This window comes from Pristiophorus japonicus, chromosome 14, assembly GCF_044704955.1.
Source record: "Pristiophorus japonicus isolate sPriJap1 chromosome 14, sPriJap1.hap1, whole genome shotgun sequence".
In the NCBI taxonomy this organism is placed as follows: domain Eukaryota; kingdom Metazoa; phylum Chordata; class Chondrichthyes; family Pristiophoridae; genus Pristiophorus; species Pristiophorus japonicus.
The window spans coordinates 40,379,363-40,407,222 of NC_091990.1; the positions used below are offsets into that span (position 1 = coordinate 40,379,363).

General features: G+C 43.9%; 1 protein-coding gene across 1 annotated transcript in view; it reads right to left on the reverse strand.

The window, feature by feature from the left end:
* Window positions 1-4,707: 4,707 nt before the first annotated feature.
* LOC139279381 (disks large-associated protein 2-like) overlaps window positions 4,708-27,860 on the reverse strand; it is a 125,962-nt gene continuing 102,809 nt past the window's right edge. Inside the window, exons 7-10 of the mRNA XM_070898506.1 lie at window positions 22,591-23,015; window positions 19,227-19,318; window positions 8,587-8,739; window positions 4,708-5,292 (exon numbers count right to left, since the gene is read on the reverse strand). Of these exons, the coding sequence (XP_070754607.1) occupies window positions 5,074-5,292; window positions 8,587-8,739; window positions 19,227-19,318; window positions 22,591-23,015 (889 nt within the window). The 3' untranslated portion in view covers window positions 4,708-5,073. The remainder of the gene's footprint in view (window positions 5,293-8,586; window positions 8,740-19,226; window positions 19,319-22,590; window positions 23,016-27,860) is intronic.

A 27,860-nucleotide genomic window follows, 5' to 3' on the forward strand; every position in this document is an offset into this window, starting at 1 on the left:
TCTTGAATCAAAATTAATGCAAATTCCTGGCCATAAAACATTATTTTTTGTTATTGTTTCTTATTTGAAAACCCTAGTTGCTCTAAGAGGATATCATGGTTATGAACTTCATACGGATTCCTCGCTTCAGTAATTAAATGTCAAATATATTTGCAACTAAGAAGTTAGCTGGCAACAGGGATGTGCTGGGCACTGAATTATGTTTGATTCAAGTGGCCTGTGGTGTCAACCATAAAGTATCCGAACACAGCAAGCACTGAAGAAAGGGAGGGGCAGTTAAAGGAGTGATGAATACTGGAAGTTGTCTGAGAGTAAATAGCTACTTTAAAAGATCAAATCCAAAGCAATTAGAAAACAATTTGACACACCTCACTTTGAATGTTACTACATCATAAAGGCTGTATAAGAACATAAGAAATAGGAACAGGAGCAGGCCATACGGCCCCTCAAGCCTGCTCTGTCATTTAATAAGATCATGGCTGATCTGATCATGGACTCAGCTCCACTTCCCCGCCTGCTCCCCATAACCCCTTATCCCCATATCGTTTAAGAAACTGTCTATTTCTGTCTTAAATTTATTCAATGTCCCAGCTTCCACAGCTCTCTGAGGCAGCGAATTCTACAGATTTACAACCCTCTGAGAGAAGAAATTTCCCCTCATCTCAGTTTTAAATGGGCGACCCCTTATTTTAAGATCATGCCCTCTAGTTCTTGTCTCCCCCATCAGTGGAAACATCCTCTCTGCATCCACCTTGTCAAGCCCCTTCATAATCTTATACATTTCGATAAGATCACCTCTAATTCTTCTTAATTCCAATGAGTAGAGGCCCAACCTACTCAACCTTTCCTCATAAATCAACCCCCTCATCTCCGGAATCAACTTAGTGAACCTTCTCTGAACTGCCTCCAAAGCAAGTATATCCTTTTGTAAGTATGGAAACCAAAACTGCACGCAGTATTCCAGGTGTGGCCTCACCAATACCCTGTATAACTGTAGCAAGACTTCCCTGCTTTTATACTCCATCCTCTTTGCAATAAAGGCCAAGATTCCATTGGCCTTCCTGATCACTTGCTGTACCTGCATACTATCCTTTTGTGTTTCATGCACAAGTACCCCCAGGTCCCGCTGTACTGCAGCACTTTGCAATCTTTCTCCATTTAAATAATAACTTGCTCTTTTGATTTTTTTTCTGCCAAAATGCATGACCTCACACTTTCTAACATTATATTCCATCTGCCAAATTTTTGCCCACTCACTTAGCATGTCTATGTCCTTTTGCAGATTTTTTGTGTCCTCACACATTGCTTTTCCTCCCAGCTTTGTATCATCAGCAAACTTGTCTACGTTACACTCAGTCCCTTCTTCCAAGTCATTAATATAGATTGTAAATAGTTGGGGTCCCAGCACTGATCCCTGCGGCACCCCACTAGTTACTGGTTGCCAACCAGAGAATGAACCATTTATCCCGACTCTCTGTTTTCTGCTAATTAGCCAATCCTCTATCCATGCTAATATATTACTCCCAACCCTGTGAACTTGTATCTTGTTCAGTAACCTTTTATGTGGCATCTTGTCAATTGCCTTCTGGAAGTCCAAATACACCACATCCACTGGTTCCCCTTTATACACCCTGTTCGTTACTCTCTCAAAGAATTCCAGCAAATTTGTCAAACATGACTTCTCCTTCATCAATCCATGCTGACTCTGCCCGACCGAATTTTGCTTTTCCGAATGACCTGCTACTGCTTCTTTAATACTGGACTCCAAATTTTTCCCAACCACAGATGTTAGGCTAACTGGTCTATAGTTTCCTGCTTTTTGTCTGCTTCCTTTTTTAAATAGGGGCATCACATTTGCAATTTTCCAATCTGCTGGGCCTTCCCCAGAATCCAGGGAATTTTGGTAAGTTACAACCAATGCATCCACAATCCCTGCCGCTAAGTGTCAAGATGTTTAACATTCTAAATAATCCGATGTTTCTTTTTGTAAAGCTGATTTCAGCTTCTAAGTAAATGTTTTGACAAAAAATCATTACGGATCCTATAAAGAAGTAGGTGATCTCAGTTCTTTTGTTTGTTGGTTTGAATACAGGGCCCAAACTCGTTACTCAAGTTTCTTTGCATGCATTCAAAAGATCGACGACCAAATTTTGGAAGACCAAACAAATTTGGAATCTGTGGGAATATTAGCGTAGACATGAAATAAGAAAAGTCCGTTATTAAAGCAAAATACTTTGGATGCTGGCAATCTGAAATAAAAACCGAAAATGCTGCAAACACTTAGCATCTGTGGAGAGAGAAACAGAGTTTTAAAGTTTCAGGTCGATGACCTGATTTTCAGATGAGAGATCACTGATGTGAAATGTTAACCCTGCTTCTCTCTCCACAGTTACTGCCCGACCAGCTGAGTGTTTCCAGTATTTTTCGTTTTTAACTCCATTAGTAACCTGCCATGTTAGCACCTAATTCATAAATTATACAACTTTGTGGCCTGTACCCTCGTCTTCTTCTCTTAGGCCGTCCCCTGAAGTCGAGGATGACTTGCTTCCACACTAAAATGACTTCTGAGGTGACTGATGAGACCAATGAGGGATCTACAGTCTCTGTCACTGGTGGGCCATGAGGGTCCTGATGTTCCAGGTCCCGAAGTTCCAGGTCCCGAACTTCATTTTAAAGAATGGAAGATGGCTGTGCGCGAATTCTTTTAACGTGGGGTGGCCGTTGCACACCAGCTACCACACGGGCTTGACAGAGCAAGGTCTTGGTCCAACGGCAAGGGGATCCAAGATGATTGGAGACCAGGCTCTGCTGAATGGGCCTAGCAGACACACACACACACACACACACATATATTCCTACTGACCCCCTCCCTCCCTCAGGTCCTCCCTGGTTTTCAGAGATTGCACAAAACCTGCAATAAGATCCTTCAAGCATATCTGTACTGTGTGTGCATGTGAAAAGTGTTCGAAAATTCTCTGTCGGAAGAAATCTTAACATATAGAAGCCAATTGTCAGTACACTCGCCTCAGTCTTGTGTCGACTGCAGATGTACAAAAACAAAAGTCATGAGAAAGAAGAAAAATCAGCTGAAGGTTTCCAATACAGACAAGGAATGTACTGTTCTCTGAAAGACTTTAATATAAATAAATTTCATCAATAAGAATCTTTGTCCCAGTGATAACCGCCAAGTAGGAATATTATCCACTCAAAGTTGTAGCAGTCTCAGCAATAAGAACGTCTGCAATCCCTCTGCTACCACCACCTCCCATGTCTTGCCTTACAGAGTCGGAATTCACAGTGTATGAGTGGAACCTGCTTACCATGCTGTTTAATATCATAATCCATTTGCTATTGTAGAATTCCAAAACACTGTGCATTCATTTCCATAGAATTTAGCCCAGTTTTTTTTTGCCATTACACAGCCTACTGCATATTACACATTTTTTCTCGGTTAATGCATCCCAGCAAGTCAGAATTATCTTAACATGCAAACACAACTTAAACCTTTTCACATTCTTTCTGGGTGCAACTGGGCCCACCATCAGTCCCCATGAATACATCGTCACATCAGCAGTCTGGGCCTGTTGGCTTAAACCTTCGATCCCTTCTCTTCTGCTTTTAGCTCTTGTGCCCAATCCTGGTCGCCATACCTTTTGGCGCTTCCTGATCCCCATTTTATTTCCATTCCGACCTTTATTTCTTCATTCTTACTCCTGCAGTGCCACTGTCCAGTGTATGTCAGGTTTCACCAGCCAATTGGAGGGTGGGGGGGGGGGGGGGGGGGGGGGCGGTGGGGTGATCATATTTTTAAATTTGACAATTTTTAATATATTGAGTTTTGTGCTCAAGGTTGGGATGTCAATGCGGCAGAAGGGAATTTGTTCCTTCTTTGTTCCCACCCACTGTCAGTATCAATCACTCCCGGGTCAAATACACCAAGGTGCAGAGCAAACCTCCCTCTGCATCGTCCCAACAACCTGCCTCAATTGCAATTGCTGTCGGTCATCCCCTGATGCACCACTGCAATCTTTCCCTTTACACACCAGCTCGGCCTGCTAATTCTGCGGCGGTGAGTTCCAGGGACGGGCAAAGTTTTGTGCTGTGGACTCATGCTTACTGAGAACTAGGCTGAGCCCATTAAAACTCATTCCATGTAGGCTCCTTACAGCCGTTTCAGAGAGAGACAGACAAGATGCTTTTTACATTTGGCACTTCTGTAGACCTGCTTGGGTGTCAATGTTGCTGATACCACCTGTTTTTTTTGTACAGAAAGGCGGGTGGGGATGAGGTTGAGGGGAGTGTTTCATCCTGTTCAGCTGGGCTGGATTCAGAACCAAATCCCAAAAAGTAAAGGGATAGTTTTCCAATTGATTGTGCCACCCAATCCCCCAGTAGGAAAGCTTCATTGTAATGGACAACAAGGAATTGCTGGGTAGTAGAATAATTTGAAATTGTGACTGAACTCAGCACTTTCCAAACCAGTTCCCCTCGCAGATTCAGATTTTTGGAACTCTCACAGTTTCGTGTGCAAATCTATCTTTTAAAAAAAATCTGACGTCTAAGACGAGTGACAGATTTAGCTCCGGTCACGATGCCTCAGTAAAATGTATCACATTAAGAATACGCCACTGGTAAGTAACAGAGTGGAGAGATAATTCCAGTGAAACTGAATGATGAGCGGCTCACAGGTCTGGTGTTTTGTCCCGGTGAACTGCAGTTTCCTAATGAAACAAAAGTTACAAAAATAAGTTCATATGAATGCGGGATGCTTACAGCGGGCATGCTTCCTGGTCCTGACCAGAACTCTCTTCGTATTGTTCTTTCACTCGGATGCATAATAAGGAACTTGTGCACAAAATATAATAGACCGCAGCTTCATTTAAAAACTGAAGAAAATATAATTGGTCCACCGTGACAACATAAAGGAACAGAGGAGGAATGTTAATGCTTGCGAGTGCTGAGACCAGACAGCGGGATTCAAATTATGCCCATCGCCCAGCTTCGCTATCTCTTGCGCAAAAGAAGTGATGTTGAAGTTAAAGGCAGGCTCCTGCCAAGTGGCGCTGTGTGATTTCAAAGCCTGGTTTGGGCCTCGGGGATGTAGATTTCGATGCTGTCTGCACTTTCTGTGGCAGAGTTTTGTCGATATGAAGCAGCTCTCTTGGCAGCCATGAGTCGTTTCCTCGCTTCCTGCCTCTGTCTGTCAGCAAGTTCCAATGACTTCTCCCGCGTGGGAGGTAACCTTCCCTTCGGTGGTTTCTTTGGTATAGGAGGGGGAATCTTTGTTTCATCCTATCAACAAAAATAGTTTTTTTTAAAGAATCACCGCAGCACAATTTCCTGCTTACTTCTTTACTTCCTCACCTCAGAGTTAATTCATTTTCATTTTTACTGGCCAATTTGCTCTCCTGATGGCACTGATTCATGCCGAGGCAAGATTCTATTAGCACCAGTTATTCTCTGGTACATTATCCAATTGTACCTAGACAAGCTATTTTTCTTTTTTTGGTTTTTTTTTTGGGCACTAAAATCACAATTTTTCCCCAGTGCCCCCTATAAAAGGGAAGGGGACACTAAAAGCACCGGCAATTAAAACAAATTAACTTTAAAACGTAAAATCAAATTAAAATTTGGTTGCCGGGCGTGATTAGACAAGCTATTTGGCTGGGGCAGGCATCACAGCTGAAATCAACTCTGTCCTCAACTGACATCCAGTCATGAGACTTTCGAGCAAGATTGTTTATAAAGATGCGGTGTGAGAACCCAGGACGATCTTTAGCTTTGCCTAACCAATACTGAGCCCAACTGAAGGACTCCCTCCTTTTCCAGCCTGGTGAGGATCAGCTAAATCAGCACAGACTGGAGGCTGAACTTGGAATCGTATTAATCTGGATATGTCAGTCTCACACTGGGCAGTGCATTTACTAGCTGTGGCCATAGGGAAGCTCAATTCATAATTATTTGAAACCTCCATGTTATGCTTGCCATATGTGGGTTAATGTGCCATGGGACTAACAATAATCCCTTAACCACTATCATGTGAGACCATGTGGGATGTCTACCATGTTCTCCTATTTTCTCTAAAAGGCATTAAATATCACACGATGAGATGATTCATTAAAAATGCAGTTAGGCTACAACTAATAGTGGGCTTTATTTATTATATGACAATACACGGAGAAGTAAGAACCAGCAAGAAATTAATCGTACACTACATATAATGAGATAGAATCCGTCCACAGAAGTTAAGATATCTCCTTAGAACATATTTCTTACACAGCCTGATAAACAACTAGACTTTAGGAGAGATCAGTCTTTTGTGGTATTCCCAATCTATTCTATGTGCAATGCAATTTCTATACTACCCTCATGGAATTCACTGCATAACTGCACGTGAGACGTGACATAGGTTAAGTGTAGCATATTTGGGAAGAATATGACTGATGGTTCCCAAAACTTTCTATCACTGGGGGTTTCCTTACCTCACATTATAGACTAATTAATAGGGATTGATTGCCATGATTAGTCAACAATTCCATTATTGTTATATCATGTGATGGCGGGACTGACCTATCAAGAAAGATTGGATCAATTGGGCTTGTATTCACTGGAGTTCAGAAGAATGAGAGGGGACCTCATAGAGACGTTTAAAATTCTGACGGGTTTAGACAGGTTAGATGCAGAAAGAATGTTCCCAATGTTGGGGAAGTCCAGAACCAGGGGTCACAGTCTGAGGATAAGGGGTAAGCCATTTAGGACCGAGATGAGGAGAAACTTCTTCACCCAGAGAGTGGTGAACCTGTGGAATTCTCTACCACAGAAAGTAGTTGAGGCCAATTCACTAAATATATTCAAAAGGGAGTTAGATGAAGTCCTTACTACTCGGGGGATCAAGGGTTATGGCGAGAAAGCAGGAAGGGGGTACTGAAGTTTCATGTTCAGCCATGAACTCATTGAATGGCGGTGCGGGCTAGAAGGGCTGAATGGCCTGCTCCTGCACCTATTTTCTATGTTTCTATGTTTCTATGTACCAGGAAGGTAGATGGTAAACTCGATGAACCTTGGTCTTTTTTTCATCTAACGATTCCTATGCTCCTAATTCAAGTTCGTAAAGAACTGAACTGAAGATATTGAGAGAAGACTGAACAAAGGACTGAATAACTAGCTAACAATTAATGAATCAAATTCAAAGACACAGTGGGACATTACTGCCTTTTTCACAGCCATCTACCTCATGGTCCGGCCATTTGAGGTAATAGGGGAGATTTTCTTGAGTCGATGTCCAGGCACACTGGATCACCATTGTGCATTGAATATCAGAAAATTGAGTGGTCAGAGCGCATGCTTGTAAAGGAACCCACCCGAATTTACTACCGTTCACAGGTGAGTTCCTTTACAGACGTGCTCTCTGACTCACCTGATTTTCAGCTATTTGTTGTTCCCAGGTGACCAACGATGCCTGCGTGCAGACCCAGGACATATCTCCCCAAATAGGCTTATTACTTTACCCAGGATTTGTTAACGTTTTAAATAATTAACAACTTCATTAGTACCTAAGGCAATACCTCAGTATCCTGACTAATTTACAAATCAAGCAACCTGGCCTGTATTTTGGAGGTAAATGGGCTCTAGTTTCTGCTTTGAAATTAGGTAGTGAAGGACATTTGAATCTAGTTATTTTAAAATTGCATGACATAAAAGACAAAGGTCTTCCACCGTGCCCCCTCGTTGCTTCCCTGTGAATATGGTTGCTCACTGGTGCATGTATATAAGTGCGTACAAAAACCTAGTCCTGTGTCTTGCTTGGGTGAGCTGCGCCGAATAATGTCAACAAGTCTTTCCAGTTAAAGCTCTCCATGGGGCATCATTGGGCTTCTCCTTGACCCTCATTCCCTCTGTTCTACCAGTGGTCAGCATTCATTCCCTTGAACTTCTAGTTCCCTTGAACTTGCCACCTCCTCTTGACTTTCAAAAGCTTCCTCAGAATCCTTCTCTTTAACTGTGACATTGATTCCCCCATCCTCTCCATTTTGCCCCCTCTCTCCTCCTGCTGGGTTCTCCACTGTTTTGTCCTACTTAATGTAAAGTACTTAGAGATACTTTCCTGCATGGAAGGAGCACTCCAGTTGTTGATCCTCCTGGTGGTGTACCATTCTAAGTGAATATGTCTATCAAACATTGTTGGTGTCTGTGGCATTTTCTACTTATAACGATTGTAAAATATAATTTTAAAACACATTTCTTCTTTTATAATATCACAGGTGTGGAGATATTGTGCTATGTGGTAACATTTTTATTGCCAAGTATTGAATTATAGTCTTTAAAGGAAATGTGTGTGGAATATCCTACAATAAATCTATGTTCCTTTTCATTTTGCTCACTATGCATCATTCTCTCACTCCCTCGGGACAAAGAACATTTGCAGACTTTAACCAAAATACACTGCAACTATGATTTGAATTTCATAAGAAAATATATGTTGAGTCTTATTTTATACCTCAAAAGCATATCTATGACCATTATAATATTCAATAAACAAACAGTAAAACTGAACAAGCGACATGTGATGGGCATGTGTGGGCCTACCTTTCTATCTGAAGCCTCTAGCAATTTCCAGTTATTGGCCTTTATCTGCAAAAGCTCATCAAACTTCAACGTCACATCCTCAACTGACAACTGCAAGAGATCCCAGAATCCTGCAAGGTCCTGGGAGGTAGGCAAAGGGAAAGCATTCGGGTCCTGAGAGCACAAAAAGAAGCAACAACAACAAAAACATTACAATCCGCAGCCTGTAAATAAGAGCACCGATGAAGAAGTGTCCCAATAATGAAGAAGTGCTTTCCTGATCCTGGCAGATCTCCCATAGTTTTCGAGGAGGGTGGGGGCGGCGGAGGGTGGTGCTTGGGGCATCCAGACATTTTTGAATCCATACTTTACCCTCCCTGCAACAATTCATGCATTTATTACAGACACTGGTAAACCTCAAACACCGTGTTCAAGTGTCTATTCTTCATATTTGAGGCAATGAGTGTAGGCAGGCTTCTGGCCTCTTCCGAACATCATGGCGATAATTTTCAACTGCGGTGGGGGAAGTCAATGGAAAGGAAAATGATACAGGGTGTAAAGGGGCTGCCGATTCACTACCCCCAGTTTTCCTACCAAGATTGAAAATTACTCTTCCATTGTTTTTAGCCAACACCCACATAAGGGCACTTTGCAGCATGAATCGTTAAATCTTGACTTATCTTTCCTTCCCCGTGCCCGAAGTTCTACTTCTCCCCCTGCTGAGATCAGCTAGATATAGGATTGAACCCGGGAGTTTCACTTTTAAAAGAATCAGTTGATTCGTGTGTTATTATTTATGTGTTATGCCTGTATAGCAGTGCACAGAATATGTGTATTCTGACAATATGGCGTAAATAGAAAAAGACTTGTAAACTTGAAGCTGTCTTTATGAACTGGTATTCTGCTTCCAAATACTGCAACCCCTGATTTTAACCCTGCCAGCCAGTGGGACTGGTGCGGGCGGCCAGGCAGAACCTGCTGCATTCCTGGAGCTTTCCCAACTCCAACTCCAACTCCTGGGTGTTCTGGAGCATGGAGGCGATCTGGCGCAGGCGGGGGGTTCATAAATGTTGACGTGTGGGGTCTGGGGACGTAATTGAGACTTGATTTCATTTTAACTCTAAAACGTGTGACTCGTGCACACAGTCTTTCAGCTGCCAGCAAAAGCAAGCTGGAAGTGGCAATAGGTCAGAAGAGGCTCAGGTAAATATTAACTTTCAAAGTTTTGGGAAGGTTCCTTGTGGCCAAAGAGGAGAAGGAGTGGTTTTTTTCCTGACCCAACAAGGAAACCTTAGGCTTCCTGTGGCCCAGGCTTCACCGCCACCCCCGCACCACTCCCCTGCCCTCCCGGCCCGATTAGCACAGGGCCCCCTTCTTCCTGACGGACCTTACCACGGACAGTTTCCATGACAACGGCGACAGCCTGCAGCCGCACAATTTCCCACTCCTGCCCGCTGGCTTCTACTTCATCCCTGCTGACTTCAGGCAGGAGTCAGTGAGGGGAGATTTAAATGAAGCCTGGGTGTTAAAGTCGCACCACCATTTCCCACCCCAAGTTAAAACAGCCTAGCTTTGGATAGTGTATCGGTTTATAATGACAGTTTCAAATGTCATTATCATTCTTTATTTCCGTTCCATACCGCAGCATTCTGTTTTTAAGGAATCTGTGTCAAGGTAGAATATGTGGTGAGAATACAGGTAAATCTCAAGTTATTTTTTCTTTTTCCACCCTTCTGTTCCAACCCCTGACCTGGACATAATCAATGAAAAGGTTACAGTAAATTGCTGGAGTCTTTTCCCACGGGATTTACCAAAGCTTTTTTACCAGAGTGTCATCTATTTCTCACATAGTACATTATCAATATCAGAAGGGCTTGGCTAGACATTGGCTTGGTCCCATTCATTAGGTGTGTGTTTGAAGGTAAAGCAGTAATGGGGAAAGGAGACAACTGCATGAAGCGGGGAAGAACTCATTTACTGAAATAAGGGAGGATGTGCCACAGTGGTATGTGGACTCCTGGAATTGTGGTCTCTTAACTGCCAGCAAGAATTGCATCAAGTAGAAATCTTGCTGCAAGTAGAACATTCCATTGTGTCTAGATACACCGCTTTGGGTACTGTTGAGGGGGATGACTCATCAGGGGAGAGCAGCAGCAGCCAAGTTCATGGCACCGTGGGTGGCTCTGTTGCACAGAAGGGCAGGAAAAAGAGTGGGAGAGCTATAGTGATAAGGGATTCAATTGTAAGGGGAATAGATAGACGTTTCTGCGGCCGCAATTGAGACTCCAGGATGGTATGTTGCCTCCCTGGTGCAAGGGTCAAGGATATCTCGGAGCGGGTGCAGGGCATTCTGAAAAGGGAGGGTGAATAGCCAGTTGTCGTGGTGCATATAGGTACCAACGATATAGGTAAAAAATGGGATGAGGTCCTACGAAATGAATTTAGGGAGCTAGGGGCTAAATTAAAAAGTAGGACCTCAAAAGTAGTAATCTCAGGATTGCTACCAGTGCCACTTGCTAGTCAGATAGGAATCGCAGAATAGCTCAGATGAATACGTGGCTCGACGAGTGGTGCACAAGGGAGGGATTCAAATTCCTGGGACATTGGAACCGGTTCTGGGGGAGGTGGGACCAGTACAAACAGGATGGTCTGCACCTGGGCAGGACCAGAACCAATATCCTAAGGGGAGTATTTACTAGTGCTGTGGGGAGGAGTTGAACTAATATGGCAGGGGGATGGGAACCTATGCAGGGAGACAGAGGGAAGTAGAATGGGGGTAGAAGCAAAAGATAGAAAGAAGAAAAGTAAAAGTGGAGGGCAGAGAAACCTAAGGCAAAAAGCAAAAAGGGCCACATTACACCAAAATTCTAAAGGGGCAAAGTGTGTTAGAAAGACAAGCCCGAAGGCTCTGTGCCTCAATGCGAGGAGTATTCAGAATAAGGTGGACAAATTAACTGTGCAGAGAGCAGTTAACGGGTATGATGTGATTGGCATCACGGAGACATGGCTCCAGGGTGACCAAGGCTGGGAACTCAACGTCCAGGGCTATTCAACATTTAGGAAGGATAGACAGAAAGGAAAAGGAGGTGGGGTGGCATTGCTGGTGAAAGAGGAAATTAATGCAATAGTAAGAAAGGACATTAGCTTGGATGATGTGGAATCGGTATAGGTGGAGCTACGGAATACCAAGGGGCAGAAAACACTAGTGGGAGTTGTGTACAGACCACCAAACAGTAGTAGTGAGGTAGGGACAGCATCAAACAAGAAATTAGGGATGTGTGCAATAAAGGTACAGCAGTTATCATGGGTGACATTTGTCATGTATTCAACCAGCATTGTAACCCATGTATAAACTGACAAGTTGTACACTGTGAGAATAATGACCACCAGGTGGTGAACTTTTGGGAGACACTCCTAACCTGGACCTTCAGGTATAAAAGGGGAAGCTCCACCCACCTTCATCACTTGAGTGCTATGGAATAAAGGACAGGTCACAGACTGACCTTCTTTCAAGCATGGGCCTCGTGTGCATTTATACTGTATAATAAGGAAGTATCAATGGCGACGAGAAACTGGGATTTAAACCACGCGAGCATGGCCACGAGCAGGTACTGTGTTAAGGAATGGTTGGGACAGAGAATCAACATTGTTAAAGCAGCACACAGTTCTCCAGGCAGACAAGGGCCATTGGGCATGCCCCAACATGTAGTCGAGCCCGGAGGGGGAGTTCGACAGAGACAATGGCTAGCCGAACGGCGATTCACGCCATTGCAAGGGTCAATGCGGCCAGTAATGGGGCCATCAACACCTGTTAATGGCGCACTTAAGGACAGTCACAGAGGCAGTCAGAGACGATTGACTGGCAAGGGACCTTTTGTTTCCAACAACAGCTCATGTTGGAGGTATGGAGACACACACTCAGCCGGAGTTTGCAGAGATGAGCAAAATACCTGCAGAAATTGCAGAAATGAACGCTGGGGGAAATCGCTGGAAGTTGAAGTTCAGTGAGTTCATGTGGAGCACGTAGACAGTTCATACACCAGGACGCCACCGATAATGATGAAAGTGCTCCTCAATGGCATCCCAGTATCAATGGAGCAAGACACGGGGCCAGCCAGTCCCTGATGAGTATCAAACAGTTCGAAAAGTTTTAGGCGTCCAAGGCCAGGAGGCCAAAATTATCGCCGATTGATGCACAGCTACGGACTTACATAAAGGAGATCATTCCGGTGCTAGGCAGCGCCACGGTAGTCGTAACCCACAAAGGTTCGGAGAACAGGTTGCCACTTTGGATTGTCCCGGGGGACGGTCCTGCACTACTGGGGAGGAGTTGGCTTGCTGTCATGAACTGGAAATGGGGCGATGTCAATGCAATTTCCTCTGTGGAGCGAGTATCATGCTCACAGATCCTGGACAAATTTGACTCACTGTTTCAACCCGGCATTTGCACTTTCATGGGGGCCAAGGTAGTGATTCACAGAAACCCGGACGCCAGGCCAGTACACCACAAGGCCAGAGCGGTGCCATACGTGATGCGGGAAAAGATAGAAGGCGAATTGGACCGCCTACTGAGGGAAGGCATCATCTCGCCAGTCGAATTCAGTGACTGGGCGAGCCCGATTGTGCCAGTGCTCAAGGCGGATGAGTCAGTCAGGATATGTGGTGATTACAAGGCCATCATCAATCGGGTGTCACTCCAAGACCAGTACCCGCTACCGAGAGCGGAGGACCTCTTTGCGACGCTATCTGGTGGCAAACTTTTTTCAAAATTGGACCTGACCTCAGCTTACATGACCCAGGAGCTGGCGTGACCACCATCACGACACACAAGGGGTTGTTTGAGTACAACAGATGTCCATTCGGGATTCGCTCCGCTGCCGCCATCTTCCAACGAAATATGGAAAGCCTCCTCAAGTCGATTCCAGGGACAGTGGTTTTTCAAGACGACATCCTCATCATGGGTTGCGATACTGAAAAACACCTCCACAGCCTGGAGGAGGTGCTACACAGACTGGACTGGGTAGGGCTGCGACTGAAAAAGGCGGAGTGTGTCTTCCCAGCTCCAGAGGTAGAGTTCCTGGAGATGAGGGTAGCAGCAGACAGGATCAGCCCTACTGCGTCCAAGACAGAAGTGATCCAGAGACACCCAGACCCCGTAACACGACAGAGCTGCGTTCGTTCCTGGGGCTCCTGAACTATTTTGGTAACTTTCTTCCCAAATTGAGCATGCTGCTAGAGCCGCTACATGTGCTCCTACGCAAAGGTCGCAAATGGGTCTGGGGGGACAGCCAGGAAAGGGCTTTTAATAGAGCACTCAATTTATGTTCCAACAATTTGTTAACGCTATATGACCCATGTAAGAAACTTGTGTTAATGTGCGATGCGTCGTCCTATGGTGTCGGGTGTGTGTTGCAGCATGTCAATGCCAAGGGTCAGTTACAGCTGGTAGCTTATGCCTCCAGAAGTCTGTCTCAGGTAGAAAGGGGCTACGGGATGGTAGAAAAGGAGGCGCTTTTATATGTATATGCGGTAAAGAAAATGCACCAGTTCCTGTTTGGCAGGAAATTTGAGCTGGAGACAGATCACAAACCCCTAACGTCCCTTTTGGCCGACAACAAGGCCATAAATGCAAACGCATTGGCCCGCATACAGAGGTGGGCACTCACATTAGCCGTCTATGACTGTACAATTCGGCACAGACCGGGCACCGCAAACTGCGCCGATTCACTCAGCAGGCTCCCACTAGCCATCACCGAGGGGGCTACCGAGCATACTGCTGAGATGGTCATGGCTGTTGAAGCTTTCGGAAGCAAAGGCTCACCCGTGACAGCCCGTCAGATTAAAGTCTGGACAAATAGAGACCCGCTATTGTCTTTAGTTAAGAAATGTGTCCTGAATGGGGACTGGGCAGCCACGTACGGGGCATGCTCTGAGGAATTTAAACCATTTCACAGGCGCAGGGATGAACTCTCAATTCAGGCCGATTGCCTACTGTGGGGAAACCGCGTAGTCATGCCCCAGATGAGCAGAGAGGTGTTCATCAGAGAACTCCACAATCAGCACCCGGGCATTGTCATGATGAAGGCAATTGCCAGGTCACACGTTTGGTGGCCAGGGATAGACGCAGATCTGGAACTTGGAAGCCCCCCTTAGCCCCTGGTCCTGGCCCGCCAAGCCTTGGGCACACATCCATGTGGACTACGCAGGTCCTTTCATGGGAAAAATGTTTTTGGTTGTAGTAGACGCCTACTCCAAATGGATCAAGTGTGACATTCTCAATTCAAGCTCATCCTCTGCCACGGTAGAAAGTCTACGGGCAATATTCGCCGCCCACGGTCTACCGGATATCTTGGTCAGCGACAATGGCCCGTGCTTCACAAGCACTGAATTCCAGGACTTCATGGCAGGCAATGGAATTAACCATGTCAAAATGGCACCGTTCAAGCCGGCCTCAAACGGCCAGGCAGAACGAGCCGTGCAGATAATTAAACAGGGGATGCTCAGAATCCAAGGGGGTTCCCTACAAAGCCGCTTATCATGCTTCCTGTTGGCCTCCAGATCCCGACCATACTCGTTCACAGGGGTTCCACCCGCAGAGCTGCTAATGAAAAGGATGCTCAAAACCAGGTTATCCCTTATACACCCCACCATGAAAGAAATTGTCGAGGGCAGGCGCCAGCCACAATATCACTACCATGATAGGAATGCGAGGGCGCGACTTATTGATGTAAATGACCCTGTCTTTGTCCTCAACTACGCTGCCGAGCCCAAATGGCTCGCAGGCACCATGATTGCGAAAAAAGGGGAATAGGATTCAGGTAGTTAAACTTACCAATGGACAAATCTGCCGCAAACACGTGGATCAAACAGAAAGGAGGTTCAGCAACCCCATAGAAGAAGCAGAGGAAGAACACGATATAGAGTTCACTCCACCACAGGTGATCGAATACTGGAACCAAAGGGAGGAGAGCCCAATCACTGTGGGCAGTCTGGACAGGCCTGAGGCACTGCAAACTGCAGACACTCAGGCCAGCGCCCAACAACCGGAGCCCCAACTCAGGCGCTCTACGAGAGAGCGTAAACCACCAGAGAGACTCAACCTGTGATCCCAATAAGCTTTGCTTTGGGGGGAGAGGTGATGTCATGTATTCAACCAGCATTGTAACCCATATATAAACTGACAAGTTGTACACTGTGAGAACAATGACCACTAGGTGGTGAACTTTTGGGAGACACTCCTAACCTGCACCTTCAGGTATAAAAGGAGAAGCTCCACCCATCTTCATCACTTGAGTGCTATGGAATAAAGGACAGGTCACAGACTGACCTTCTCTCAAGCATGGGCCTCGTGTGCATTTATACTTTATAGTAAGGACGTATCAACTTTAATCTACATATTGATTGGGCTAACCAAACTGGTAGCAGTGCAGTGGAGGAGGATTTCCTGGAGTGTATTAGGGATGGTTTTCTAGACCAATGTGTCGAGGAACCAACTAGGGAGTTGGCCATCCTAGACTGGGTGATATGTAATGAGAAAGGACGAATTAGCAATCTTGTTGTGCGAGGCCCCTTGGGGAAGAGTGACCATAACATGGTAGAATTCTTTATTAAGATGGAGAGTGACACAGTTAATTCAGAAACTAGGTTCCTGAACTTAAGGAAAGGTAACTTTGATGGTTTGAGACGTGAATTGGCTAGAATAGATTGGCAAATGATACTTAAAAGGTTGACAGTGGCTAGGCAATGGCAAACATTTAAAGATCACATGGATTGACTTCAGCAATTGTACATCCCTGTCTGGAGTAAAAATAAAACGAGGAAGGTGGCTCAACCGTGGCTAACAAGGGAAATTGAGGATAGCGTTAAATCCAAGGAAGAGGCATATAAATTGGCCAGAAAAAGCAACAAACCTGAGGACTGGGAGAAATTTAGAATGCAGCAGAGGAGAACAAAGGGTTTAATAAAGAGGTGGAAAATAGAATACGAGAAGAAGCTTGCCGGGAACATTAAAACTAACTGCAAAAGCTTCTATACATATGTGAAGAGAAAAAGATTAGTGAAGACAAACGTAGGTCCCTTGCAGTCGGATTCAGGTGAATTTATAATGGGGAACAAAGAAATAGCAGACCAATTGAACAAATACCTTGGTTCTGTCTTCACGAAGGAAGACACAAATAACCTTCCGGAAGTACTAGGGGACCGAGGCTCTAGTGAGAAGGAGGAACTGAAGGAAATCCTTATTAGGCGGGAAATTGTATTCGGGAAATTGATGGGATTGAAGGCCGATAAATCCCCAGGGCCTGATAGTCTGCATCCCAGAGTACTTAAGGAAGTGGTCCTCGAAATAGTCGATGCATTGGTGAACATTTTCCAACAGTCTATTGACTCTGGATCAGTTCCTATGGACTGGAGGGCAGCTAATGAAACACCACTTTTTAAAAAGGGAGGGAGAGAGAAAGCGGGTAATTATAGACCGGTTAGCCTGACATCAGTAGTGGGGAAAATGTTGGAATCAATTATCAAGAATGAAATAGCAGTGCATTTGGAAAGCAGTGACAGGATCGGTCCAAGTCAGCATGGATTTATGAAGGGGAAATCATGCTTGACAAATCTTCTGGAATTTTTTGAGGATGTAACTGGTAGAGTGGACAAGGGAGAGCCAGTGGATGTGGTGTATTTGGACTTTCAAAAGGCTTTTGACAAGGTCTCACACAAGAGATTGGTGTGCAAAATCAAAGCACATGGTATTGGGGGTAATATACTGACATGGATAGAGAACTGATTGGCAGACAGGAAGCAGAGATTCGGGATAAACAGGTCCTTTTCAGAATGGCAGGCAGTGACTAGTGGGGTGCCGCAGGGCTCAGTGCTGGGACCCCAGCTCTTTACAATATACATCAATGATTTGAATGAAGGAATTGAGTGTAATATCTCCAAGTTTGCAGATGACACTAAATTGGATGGCGGTGTGAGCTGTGAGGGGGACGCTAGGAGGCTGCAGGGTGACTTGGATAGGTTGGACAGTGGGCAAATGCATAGCAGATGCAGTATAATGTGGATAAATGTGAGGTTATCCACTTTGGGGGCAAAAACGCGAAGACAGAATATTATCTGAATGACGGCAGATTAGGAAAAGGGGAGGTGCAATGAGAACTGGGTGTCATGGTTCATCAGTCATTGAAAGTTGGCATACAGTTACAGCAGGCGGTGAAGAAGGCAAATGGTATGTTGGCCTTCATAGCTAGGGGATTTGAGTATAGGAGCAGGGAGGTCTTACTGCAGTTGTATAGGGCCTTGGTGAGGCTTCACCTGGAATATTGTGTTCAGTTTTGGTCTCCTTACCTGAGGAAGGACATTCTATCTATTGAGGGAGTGCAGCGAAGGTTTACCAGACTGATTCCGGGATGGCAAGACTGACATATGAGGAGAGACTGGATCAACTGGGCCTTTATACATTGGAGTTTTGAAGGATGAGAGGGGATCTCATAGAAACATATAAGATTCTGACGGGACGGGACAGGTTAGATGGCCGAATGGCCTACTCCTGCATCTATTTTGTATGTTTCTATGTTTCCAAACATAAGTATTTACTAATAAAACAAAATATCAAAAGGTAGTGATTAACAACATTAGAAGTTTGAAATGAAAACAGAAAATGGTGGAAATATACAGCAGCTTAGTCAGTATCTGAAAAAGAAAAATCGATTAACATGACAGGACCCTGAATCAGGAATGTTCTGCCTGTCCCACACAGAAATACTAAGCTGGCTTTCTCTTTCAGACGCTGAATGACCACAGCTCCAGTCGCCCAAGTCCACCTTCTCCCATATTTCAGTAAATTAGTTGCTCCCCACACTCTGCAGCTGTCCTCTTTTCCCAATACTGATTCTCCTTCAAACACACACCTAATGAATGGAATAGCAAACTCGTCCACCTTTCCTGGCTTTATTTTAAAATGCTGACCATATTGAGGTGTACTGCGAGAAGAGTAGGACAAATAATGCAGAAATTTTCAGTTTAACTCTGTGTGCACTCAACACTCTTGATAATTGTGATATCTGTGCAAGAAGAGGCAGGAAAGCCTCATTTTGTCACAATAAAGCAACAATTGCAGAAGCTTAAAGAGGGAGTCTCATCATTAGTCCCACTTATTTAAAAAGTTGCAAAGAATTATCATTATTTTTAACATCCTTTATTTCTTTGGGTGGAATATTTTCTTAAATGATGTGTGCTGATAATCTCATTAGGGGAGCTGGCTTGGAGGAGTTACTAAGCTATAAAACATGTGAGGTAACTCACTTCATTCCCGTACACTCACACACGCACACACTTGAAGCTTGCATATTCCAAGCTAATCATTCTGCTAATAGTGAGATTCCCTCATCCCGTTGAGCTCAGTAACTCTTCAAAGCAAAATTTCCCCTGATGGTAGCATCCTCAGAAAATATTGCTGAAATAAAAGTCTTCTTCAAAAAAGAACCCATGTTGTAGTTAATGATAATTCCTTGGAACTGAGTTTTAAAAGGGGCAGTGATGGAGAGACTCACTCTTTAAGGGTGGGGAAAGCAGTTTGGCACATGGGAATAGCTGTTGTAGCAGAACCCCAGGAGAGGTCAATCCCTTGCCTCCCTAAATAAAGGTGCACGCCCTCTGTGATTTACCATATTCTGCTGGCAAAGTCGGTAAAACTGCTGGAACTTCTGTGACATGAGAAGCTGGGCACTGCCCACCGCACTGCGAATCTTTTCAAGCACTAAAACACAAAAGAGAATACATTAGATTCTGAATACATTCATTGCACCAGGACAGTGCGTTATTAATAAGTAAATGTAGATCTTTAGATCGCTCCCGAAGCATGTGCCGATCGCTGTTAGGAGGTGAATTGCCCAGTTATACAGTGATATGAACAGAGGGGCATCGGGTCACATGATACCCTTACCAGTTGTGGAGCCCTGCCACATGTCAGGAGATCTAAAGAGGGAGAGAAAATTAGTTTAAAAAAAGAGACTTAAAGAAGATGAATCTTGTCATTAATGCGATAACTTTGCATAATCCAGAAGGAGATAGATGTCAATTTTTTTTAATGAGACATTAAGAGTTTCACATTTTTTAATGCGGCGACTTGTTATACTCTGGAATATACTGCTTGAAAGGGTGGTGGGAGCAGATTTAATAGTAACTTTCAAAAGCGTATTGGTTATTTACTTGAAAAGGAAACATTTGCAGGGCTATGGGGAAAGAGCAGGGCAGTGACATGGGACTAACTGGATAGCTCTTTCAAAGAGCCAGGCACGATGGGCCGAATGGCCTCCTTCTGTGTTGTATGATTCTATGGTACAGATTGAAGTCCTGTGTCAGTGCCAAAATCAGGGCCATAGCAAGACCACATTTTTTTATATTTTTGGATTATTCTAAAATAACATGTTTGATGAATTCTGCCACAGTTGCTCACCATCTCTGCAATTCTTCTGCACAATAGCCCTCATTAAAAATAAAATTGCAGAAGTTTCCTGGTGCCTCAGTGAGTTTAGCAAAGAGACACACAAAACACATTAAAGTCCCACGTTTGAGCCTTAATCTGTAGGGAGTTAGCTGATGTCACTCAGGGCTACAATTGGACTTACCGCCCCATTCTAGGGTGAGACCAAGATCTTTGCCTCTGGTCACAAATGGACATCAGGTAAGGACAGGGTTGGGCTCTGCTGTGATAGCCCCCACAGTCAACATCCACTGTAAAACCTCATACATGAACAGTGGCCACTGGGCAATATGACTGGAGGGTGAGTGGTACTCATGAAGCCACATTCCAGGGAGAATCAGCACCTTCAGAAGGGGGAAGGAAGGGAAGAGGAAAATATGGCACTGGGAAACTTTTTAGTTCATTTATATTTCCTTACGGAACATAGTTCAGTTTGGATCTGATCAAACTTATCCACAGTAAGCTTGATAAGTATCCTTAGGAAGAGAGAGTGTTATAAGTGAGAGTGCTGCACCAACATTGTTAGGACTCAGGTTGACACCCGTGATTCCTGACATAATGGCCTAGAATTTCCTGGATTACAGAGTAAGAGCAGAGTTGTGCCATTTATTTCTGAGGAAATTCATCCGTAATTGAGTTACACCGATTTTACCCCGAAACATCAAGATGTGTTAATTTCCTTGATCATCTACCCCGCTCCCAAGTTACAGTTGCCATAATCCCCACTTGGTTTATTAACATAGCTCCGCCTCCATACAAAAGACCAAAGAACGGGAGTTTACTGCATTTATGCCGGTTCTGAACGGACGTAAATTTACATTCAAAATTTTAGGTGGAGCAAGACCCAAAGTCACTGCTTCTGGTATTTTATAACATTTATTTTATTCTCCTGATTGAGACCTGCACTGTATTGATAGATTTGAATGCTTTTTTTTAAGGCATCAGAATCTGTTACTTTAAAAAGGGAAAATCTTCCACAATTGCATTTTGTTAAACATGGGTAGATTTTCCGCTCATTATATCGCCACAATCCGGAATGAACCGGCAGCACAAAAGATCGGGGAATTTTAAATGTAGGTGAGTTACACCCAAAACCACTTACTTTTGTGTTCTCCGTGATCTGTTACACCTGTTCAAGATTCATTTTGCCCGAATCAGGCCCTGGCTACAGACTAGCCACGCCCCTGGTCGAAATTGTGAGATTCTGCTGATTTCACTGGTTCGGGAAGGCTCAAATTCTGCTCATTTTCTTAGGCGCACAGGCAAGTTTTTTCATATCAAAATTAATTCACAAAGAAACTGACTAGTATACACCAATGAAACTAGTGAATAGTTCAGTATATTTTTTTAAAGTCATTTTCAGTGATTTTAAATCAGGCTACTCACAGGTAGAGGACTGGACACGTTAAAAATGCTTATTTTTAATTATAAACCCATTTGTAGCTGTATTAATAAAACTTCATCAGATTACCACTAAATATGCCAAGGAACACCTTTTAATGGAAAGAAAAAAAGAAACAATTCCATTCTATTACGGTGCCAGGTTGCGCTGGTTCATGGAAGACTTTACCTTTGTGATTATGCATATTAATTTTATTGGGAACTTGAACTAAAACCTGAACCTGACCAGCACAATGTTGGTGCAATTTCCCAATTATACCCAAAGTGGAACCTGTGTTAAATGTGCATAAATAATGGCTTGATGGCTTAAAATTTTCATTTTCAAATCATCAATAATGTAAAGAGTGACTTAAGGAAGTGTGTTCCTCGCTGTCCTCGGGCCCAGATGGTTTATTATGATTCGCACTCGTTTTACGCTAGTTTTTATGTCCCGGTGTATGCTAATACTACTGTCAGGAAATTTGGGTGTAAGTTCCCGTCGGCAAGATCGGCTTAGAAACTGATTTAAATTTCGGCGTAATTTCTCAATAAGTCCGACCCAGGTAATTTCGGGTCATAAATTCTCAACTTCAACCATGTTGTTAGGGGGGTGGGGGGGAATAACAAACTGCAACGATGATACAACTCTAAGCAATTCCCACGCATCTCCTAGTGACAGACCATAAGGCAGTCTGGGCACAGGCCGAGGAACAGGTTGTCTGATAAAATTCACCATCACCAGGTGATTCTAAATGCTGAAGGTTGCAAAAGTAACCAAAGAGAAGTATATGAAAATGGGAGTAAATATAAAAAGTAAAAATTCCTTGTTCACCTTTTATACTCAATACGAGACAGCTCATATAAATCATGCTACTGAATCTTATGAACATTCGAACAGTAATGTACAGGAAAAGACCCTCTATTCCATCCAGCCCGTCCCACACAATCTGTGATACCTTGTGGCACTTCCTACCCCACCCCAAACTATGTGATGTCTTGGGAGAGCTAAAAAACAGATAATAACCCCGGGCCAATTTAAGAAAGAAAAATCTGGAAAATTCCTCTCCGACCCACTTTGGAGATTAAAGTTAGTCCCCAGGAGATGATATGACAAGAGAGTAAATGAGATGCAAAAAAAAATTTGGGGAACTTACGAATAGGCTTACCCTCCTCAGGTAGATCATTCTCCTCAGCTTCCCTCTCCATCTGCTGACACCATCCTTCCAATCGTTCTACCTCTGCCTGCAGCAGCTTGATAAACCAGTCACCATCCCTGTGGCATGGAGATATCCTGCCAGGATCTGGGAGACTGTGAACACTGGACTCTCCCCAGTGGTCCTGGCGTTGGGCATCAGCACTGTCATAGCGCATCCTGTAATCTTCCCTGTATGCCCATTGTCCTTGTGTGTGAACAGTTCTGAATGAAGTGTACTCATTGGATTGCTCCGGTTCTGATGAATGCCGCTCAAACGGTTGGCCAAACTGAAAGCCCTTGTCCTCTGTGCTCACACACAGCCCAGGGATACCCTCCAATTCCAGGTCAGCCTGCACGCTAGTTGTCACGCTGTTCGAACGCTTAAACCTGGCATGTCTAGAATAAAAAAAGAACCACAGGAAAAAGCAATTAATATGCAAGCTATAGTACATTTCTGGCAATTTTCCCACCCACATTTCCTGCCCTCTTCTCCTGAAGGTGATGCCACATACTAGGATACAGCTTCGTGGGGACAGGCAGACTCCCCTCCCATGCCTCGGCCAAATGTCCAATCTTCATGTGTGAGTCTAGACCATGAACAGCATGGCAGTCAAGCTTGGTCCTCCTGTCACATGACATCCACATACATGTATTTTACACCGGGGTCACCGGGTAGATGAGGAATGGGGTCCCCAGGCTGATTTATTTACTTCTTAGGCTGGAGGATCCATAGTATTGCACTCCAGTGTAGATCAGCTAATGCAGCACAGACCAAAATCAGATCAGATCTGGGACCATTCCTGGTCAGTAAGGCTCAGTACCACATCAGACAATGATTTTTCTCACTGAGCCATTTTGGGCTTGTGGTCAGTAAAAGAGTAACCACAATAAACTGGGTCCCTTTACTTGCATTTCCATAGTGCTCCTCACATGCAGAGAAGTGGCTGAAAGTGATGGTGGACACCAAACCAAGGAGGATGGGGGTGGAAAGGTTCTGGAAGAGGAATAAAGAGGAGTCTAGAGAGTGAAAGAAAGGTCGAAAAGAAACATAATAATGGGGATTTTAAGTCACACAGGTAACAAGGTGGACGTGTAGCAAAAGACAGTTCCGGGAGCTGGAGCATTATGGCTGAAGGAGCAGCTATCAAATGGTGGAGCAGAAGGAGCTAAAAAATTCATTCTCGAGATGTGGGCGCTGCTGGCAAGGCCGGAATTTATTGCCCAACCCTATTGTCCCTGAGAAGGTGATGCTCAGCCTTCTTCTTGAACTGCTACTGATGTGTTGTTCTTTGTTCTTTGTAGCAGTTTTATAGAACTGAGTGGCTCATTAGGCCTACTAGACCAGTTCAGAGGGCATTTAAGAGTCATAGAAACATAGAAACATTGAAAATAGGTGCAGGAGTAGGCCATTCGGCCCTTCGAGCCTGCACCACCATTCAATATGATCATGGCTGATTATGCAACTTCAGTACCCCATTCCTACTTTCTCTCCATACCCATTGATCCCTTTAGCCGTAAGAGCCACATCTAACTCCCTTTTGAATATATCTAACGAACTGGCCTCAACAACTTTCTGTGGTAGAGAATTCCACAGGTTCACAACTCTCCGAGTGAAGAAGTTTCTCCTCATCTTGGCCCCAAGTTTCCACATGATTTGTTCCTGATTTTTAGGAGCAACTGGTGGAGAACGGACTATCTTAGAAATCGCAATTCTCCACATTTTATTTTCTGCAGTTCTAGTCAGTTAGAACAGTTTCACTTTGGAACAGAATTTTTTCTTCAAAAGGGGGCGTGTCCGGCCACTGACGCCTGATTTCAAAGTTTCCACAGTGAAAACGTACTCCGAACTAACTTAGAATGGAGCAAGTGAAGATTTTTGTAGGCCTGAAAAAACCTTGTCTACACATTAAAAAATCAGGCGCAGGTTACAAATTAGGCATCTGGAATGAGGTGGGGGGGGGGAAGGGAAGTCATTAAATTCTACAATTAATCCTTATTTATACTTATACAAATATTATACAAATAAATCCAACCTGAATAAAAATTTATAAGCAAAGAAAAGATTAAATAAACCATCTTCCTACCTGTGTGAAAGTGCTTCAGGCAGGGAGATTGCTGCAGGAAGCCTCACAAATTGAGGCAGCCATTCCCGACGGCAGGGGGGGAGGCCATCGGGAAACGGCTGCCTCAACTTCTGAGGCTTCCTGCAGCCTTCTCACTGCTGCAAGAAGCCTCAGTGCTGATCATAGAAGGGCAATGTGCTTTTATTAAAAAATGTTAAAAAATTAAACAGCTACAAAGAACCACAAAAATGGCCGAGTGCCAATGTTTCCTTCACACTGCGCGTGCGCGAACGCTCCAACGCGCACGCGCAGGGTTGCCGGCACGAAAAAAACTAATTTAAATGGTACCCGCCCTGACCACTTACAAAATCGGTGCGAGTGGTAGGTTCCGCCCCCTGGGCGCCGCACCAAGCTGCCAGGGAGCTGCAGGGCACTCCAGGATCGCGCGTTTTTTTTCAGGCGCCGTTTTCTGCGCGAAAAACGGGCGCCCATCTCGGAGGGGCGCCCGTTTTGTAGCGTGTGGAAACTTGGGGCCCTTGGTCCTAAATGGCTTACCCCTTATCCTTAGACTGTGACCCCTGGTTCTGGACTTCCCCAACATCGGGAACATTCTTCCCGCATCTACCTGTCCAATCCTGTCAGAATTTTATATGTTTCTATGAGATCCCCTCTCATTCTTCTAAATTCCAGTGAATATAAGCCTAGTCGATCCAGTCTTTCTTCATATGTCAGTCCTGCCATCCCGGGAATCAGTCTGGTGAATCTTTGCTACACTCCCTCAATAGCAAGAAAGTCCTTCCTCAGATTAGGAGACCAAATTGTTGTGGGGCTGGAGTCACATATAGGCCAGACCTGGTAAAGATGGCAGGATTCCTTTCCTGTATAGACATTAGTGAACCAGTTGGGTTTTTACAATAATACAATAGTTTTGAGATCACTTTTACTGATATCAGCCTTTTATTTCCAGATTTCTTTCTAAAACTGAATTCAAATTCTCAAACTGTCATGGTGGGATTTGAATTCAGCTTTTCTGGATTACTAGTTCAGACCTCTGGAGCGCTACTTCACTAACATAACTAGACGTTACCCGTACCCGATGCTGAAACAAGAAGCAGGGTGTTGTCGGAGGAATGAAAGACAGAATCATAGAATTCTGCTTCACAGAAAGAGGCCATTTGTGTCTGTGTTGACTGTTTGAAAGAGCTATCCACTTAGTTTAATTCCCCTGCTCTTTCCCCATACCTCTTTGTTTTACTTTTAAAAATATTTATGGATTCCCTTTTAACAGCTATCATGGCTTCTGCTTCCACAGCAAGATTAGGGGTTTGCTGTCGATGCAGGCCAGTTAGCTTAGCACCTCTGGTAGGGCAAATTCTGGAATCTTTAATGAAAGATTAAATGAATCAATATTTAGATGAAGAGAAAATAATTTAAAGCAGCAAACGTGGATTTTAGAAAGGAAGATTGTGCTTGACAAATCTGATAGAGTTGTTTGAGCAGGTGACAGATATAGTGCAAGGGGGAAATGCAGTGGATGTGGTGTACATGGACTTTCAGAAAGATTTTGACCAAGTACCCCACAACAGACTATTGGAGAAGAATTAGTGGCATGGAATTATGAGAAGAGTAGTAAATTGGATTAAAAACTATTCGAAGGGAAGTGAGAATAGGAGTTAAGGGCAGTTTCTCAGTGTTTGAAAATGATGACCCATGGGGCTCTGTTCTGGGACCACTTCTGTTCACTGTGTACATCAATGATTTGGATACAGGGCTAAAGGTAGTGGTGTCCAAATTTGCAGATTATACTAAAATAGGAGATATAGTAAATAATTCTGAGGACCAAAGGAACTGCAAGAAATGTTTATAAGATGGAATGCACAAAAAAGTGGAAGACAGAATTTAATGTCAGTAAGTGTGAGGTGGTATATTTTGTCAATAATAAATATAAAATGAACACATTTGGGATATGTGGAAGAGCAGAAGAATTTGGGGAAGCAGGTTCACAAGACGTTAAAAAGCGATGCCTCACGTGGATAACACCATAAAAAAAGCAAATGGATTATTGGGTATTATGGTAAGAGGTGTAGAATGTAAAAGTCGAATTGTCATGGTGAAACTCTAGGAAACCTTAGTCAGCCACAGTTTGAGTGAAGTGAGCAGTTTTGGGCTCCACGCTATAGGAAAGATGTTGGGGTGAAACTGGTCTACACCAATAGTGCGAAATGGGTTGATAGTGAATCATCTGTTTTACAACGCATCCAATTTCCTTTTCCATTAAAGTCAATGGGAAAGAAAATCAGGTGTGATATAAAACAAACTACTGATTTTCTATTAGCACATTTCGTGCGACTGACATACACCAATGTCACCCCTGTTAAGGCAACAGAAAGGGTACAATGGAGATTTACAAGGATGTTGCGTGGTATGAGAAAATACAAATACAAAGAATGACTTAAAAAATTGGGACTGTTTTCGTTAGAACAGTGGAGATTACAGGGTGATTTGATAGAAGTGTTTAAAATGATGAAGGGATTATGGCTGATAGAAATGGATTGATTTTAGTGGGTTTAGGAAGTCTAGAACAAGGGGACATAGATATAAATGTAAGTGATTTAGGACAGAGAAACTTGCTTGACACTGAGGATTGAGAGGCTGTGGAATGGAGTACGGGAATCAGTGACTGAAGCAGAGATCATGGCGACATTCAAAAATAGGTTAGATAGGCAGCTGAAGGAAAGGGGGGATTAAAGGAAAATGGCAGATGAGGATTACTGCTCATGTGGAGGATAAACACCAACAAAAACAGATTGGGCTGAACGGCTTGTTTCTGTGTTGTAATTTATGCAATTTATGTAATTCTATGTAGATACCTTTCGGGATCAATAGTGTCACTCGCTCCCATAAGTGGATCCTGTGCCATTTACAATCCGAAGTTATGTTATGTTACTGAACTAGTAATCCAAAGGTCTGGATTAATAATCCAAAGAATGTGAGTTCAAATCACACCCTGGCAGTTTGAGAATTTGAATTCCGCTTAAAATATCTGGAAATAAAAAGCTGGTGTCAGTAAAAGTGGCCATGAAGCATATCGCGTTGTTGTAAAAACCCAACTGCTTCATTAACGTCCTTTAGGGAAATCTCCTTAACCGGTCTGGCTTGTGTGTGATACCAGCCGCAC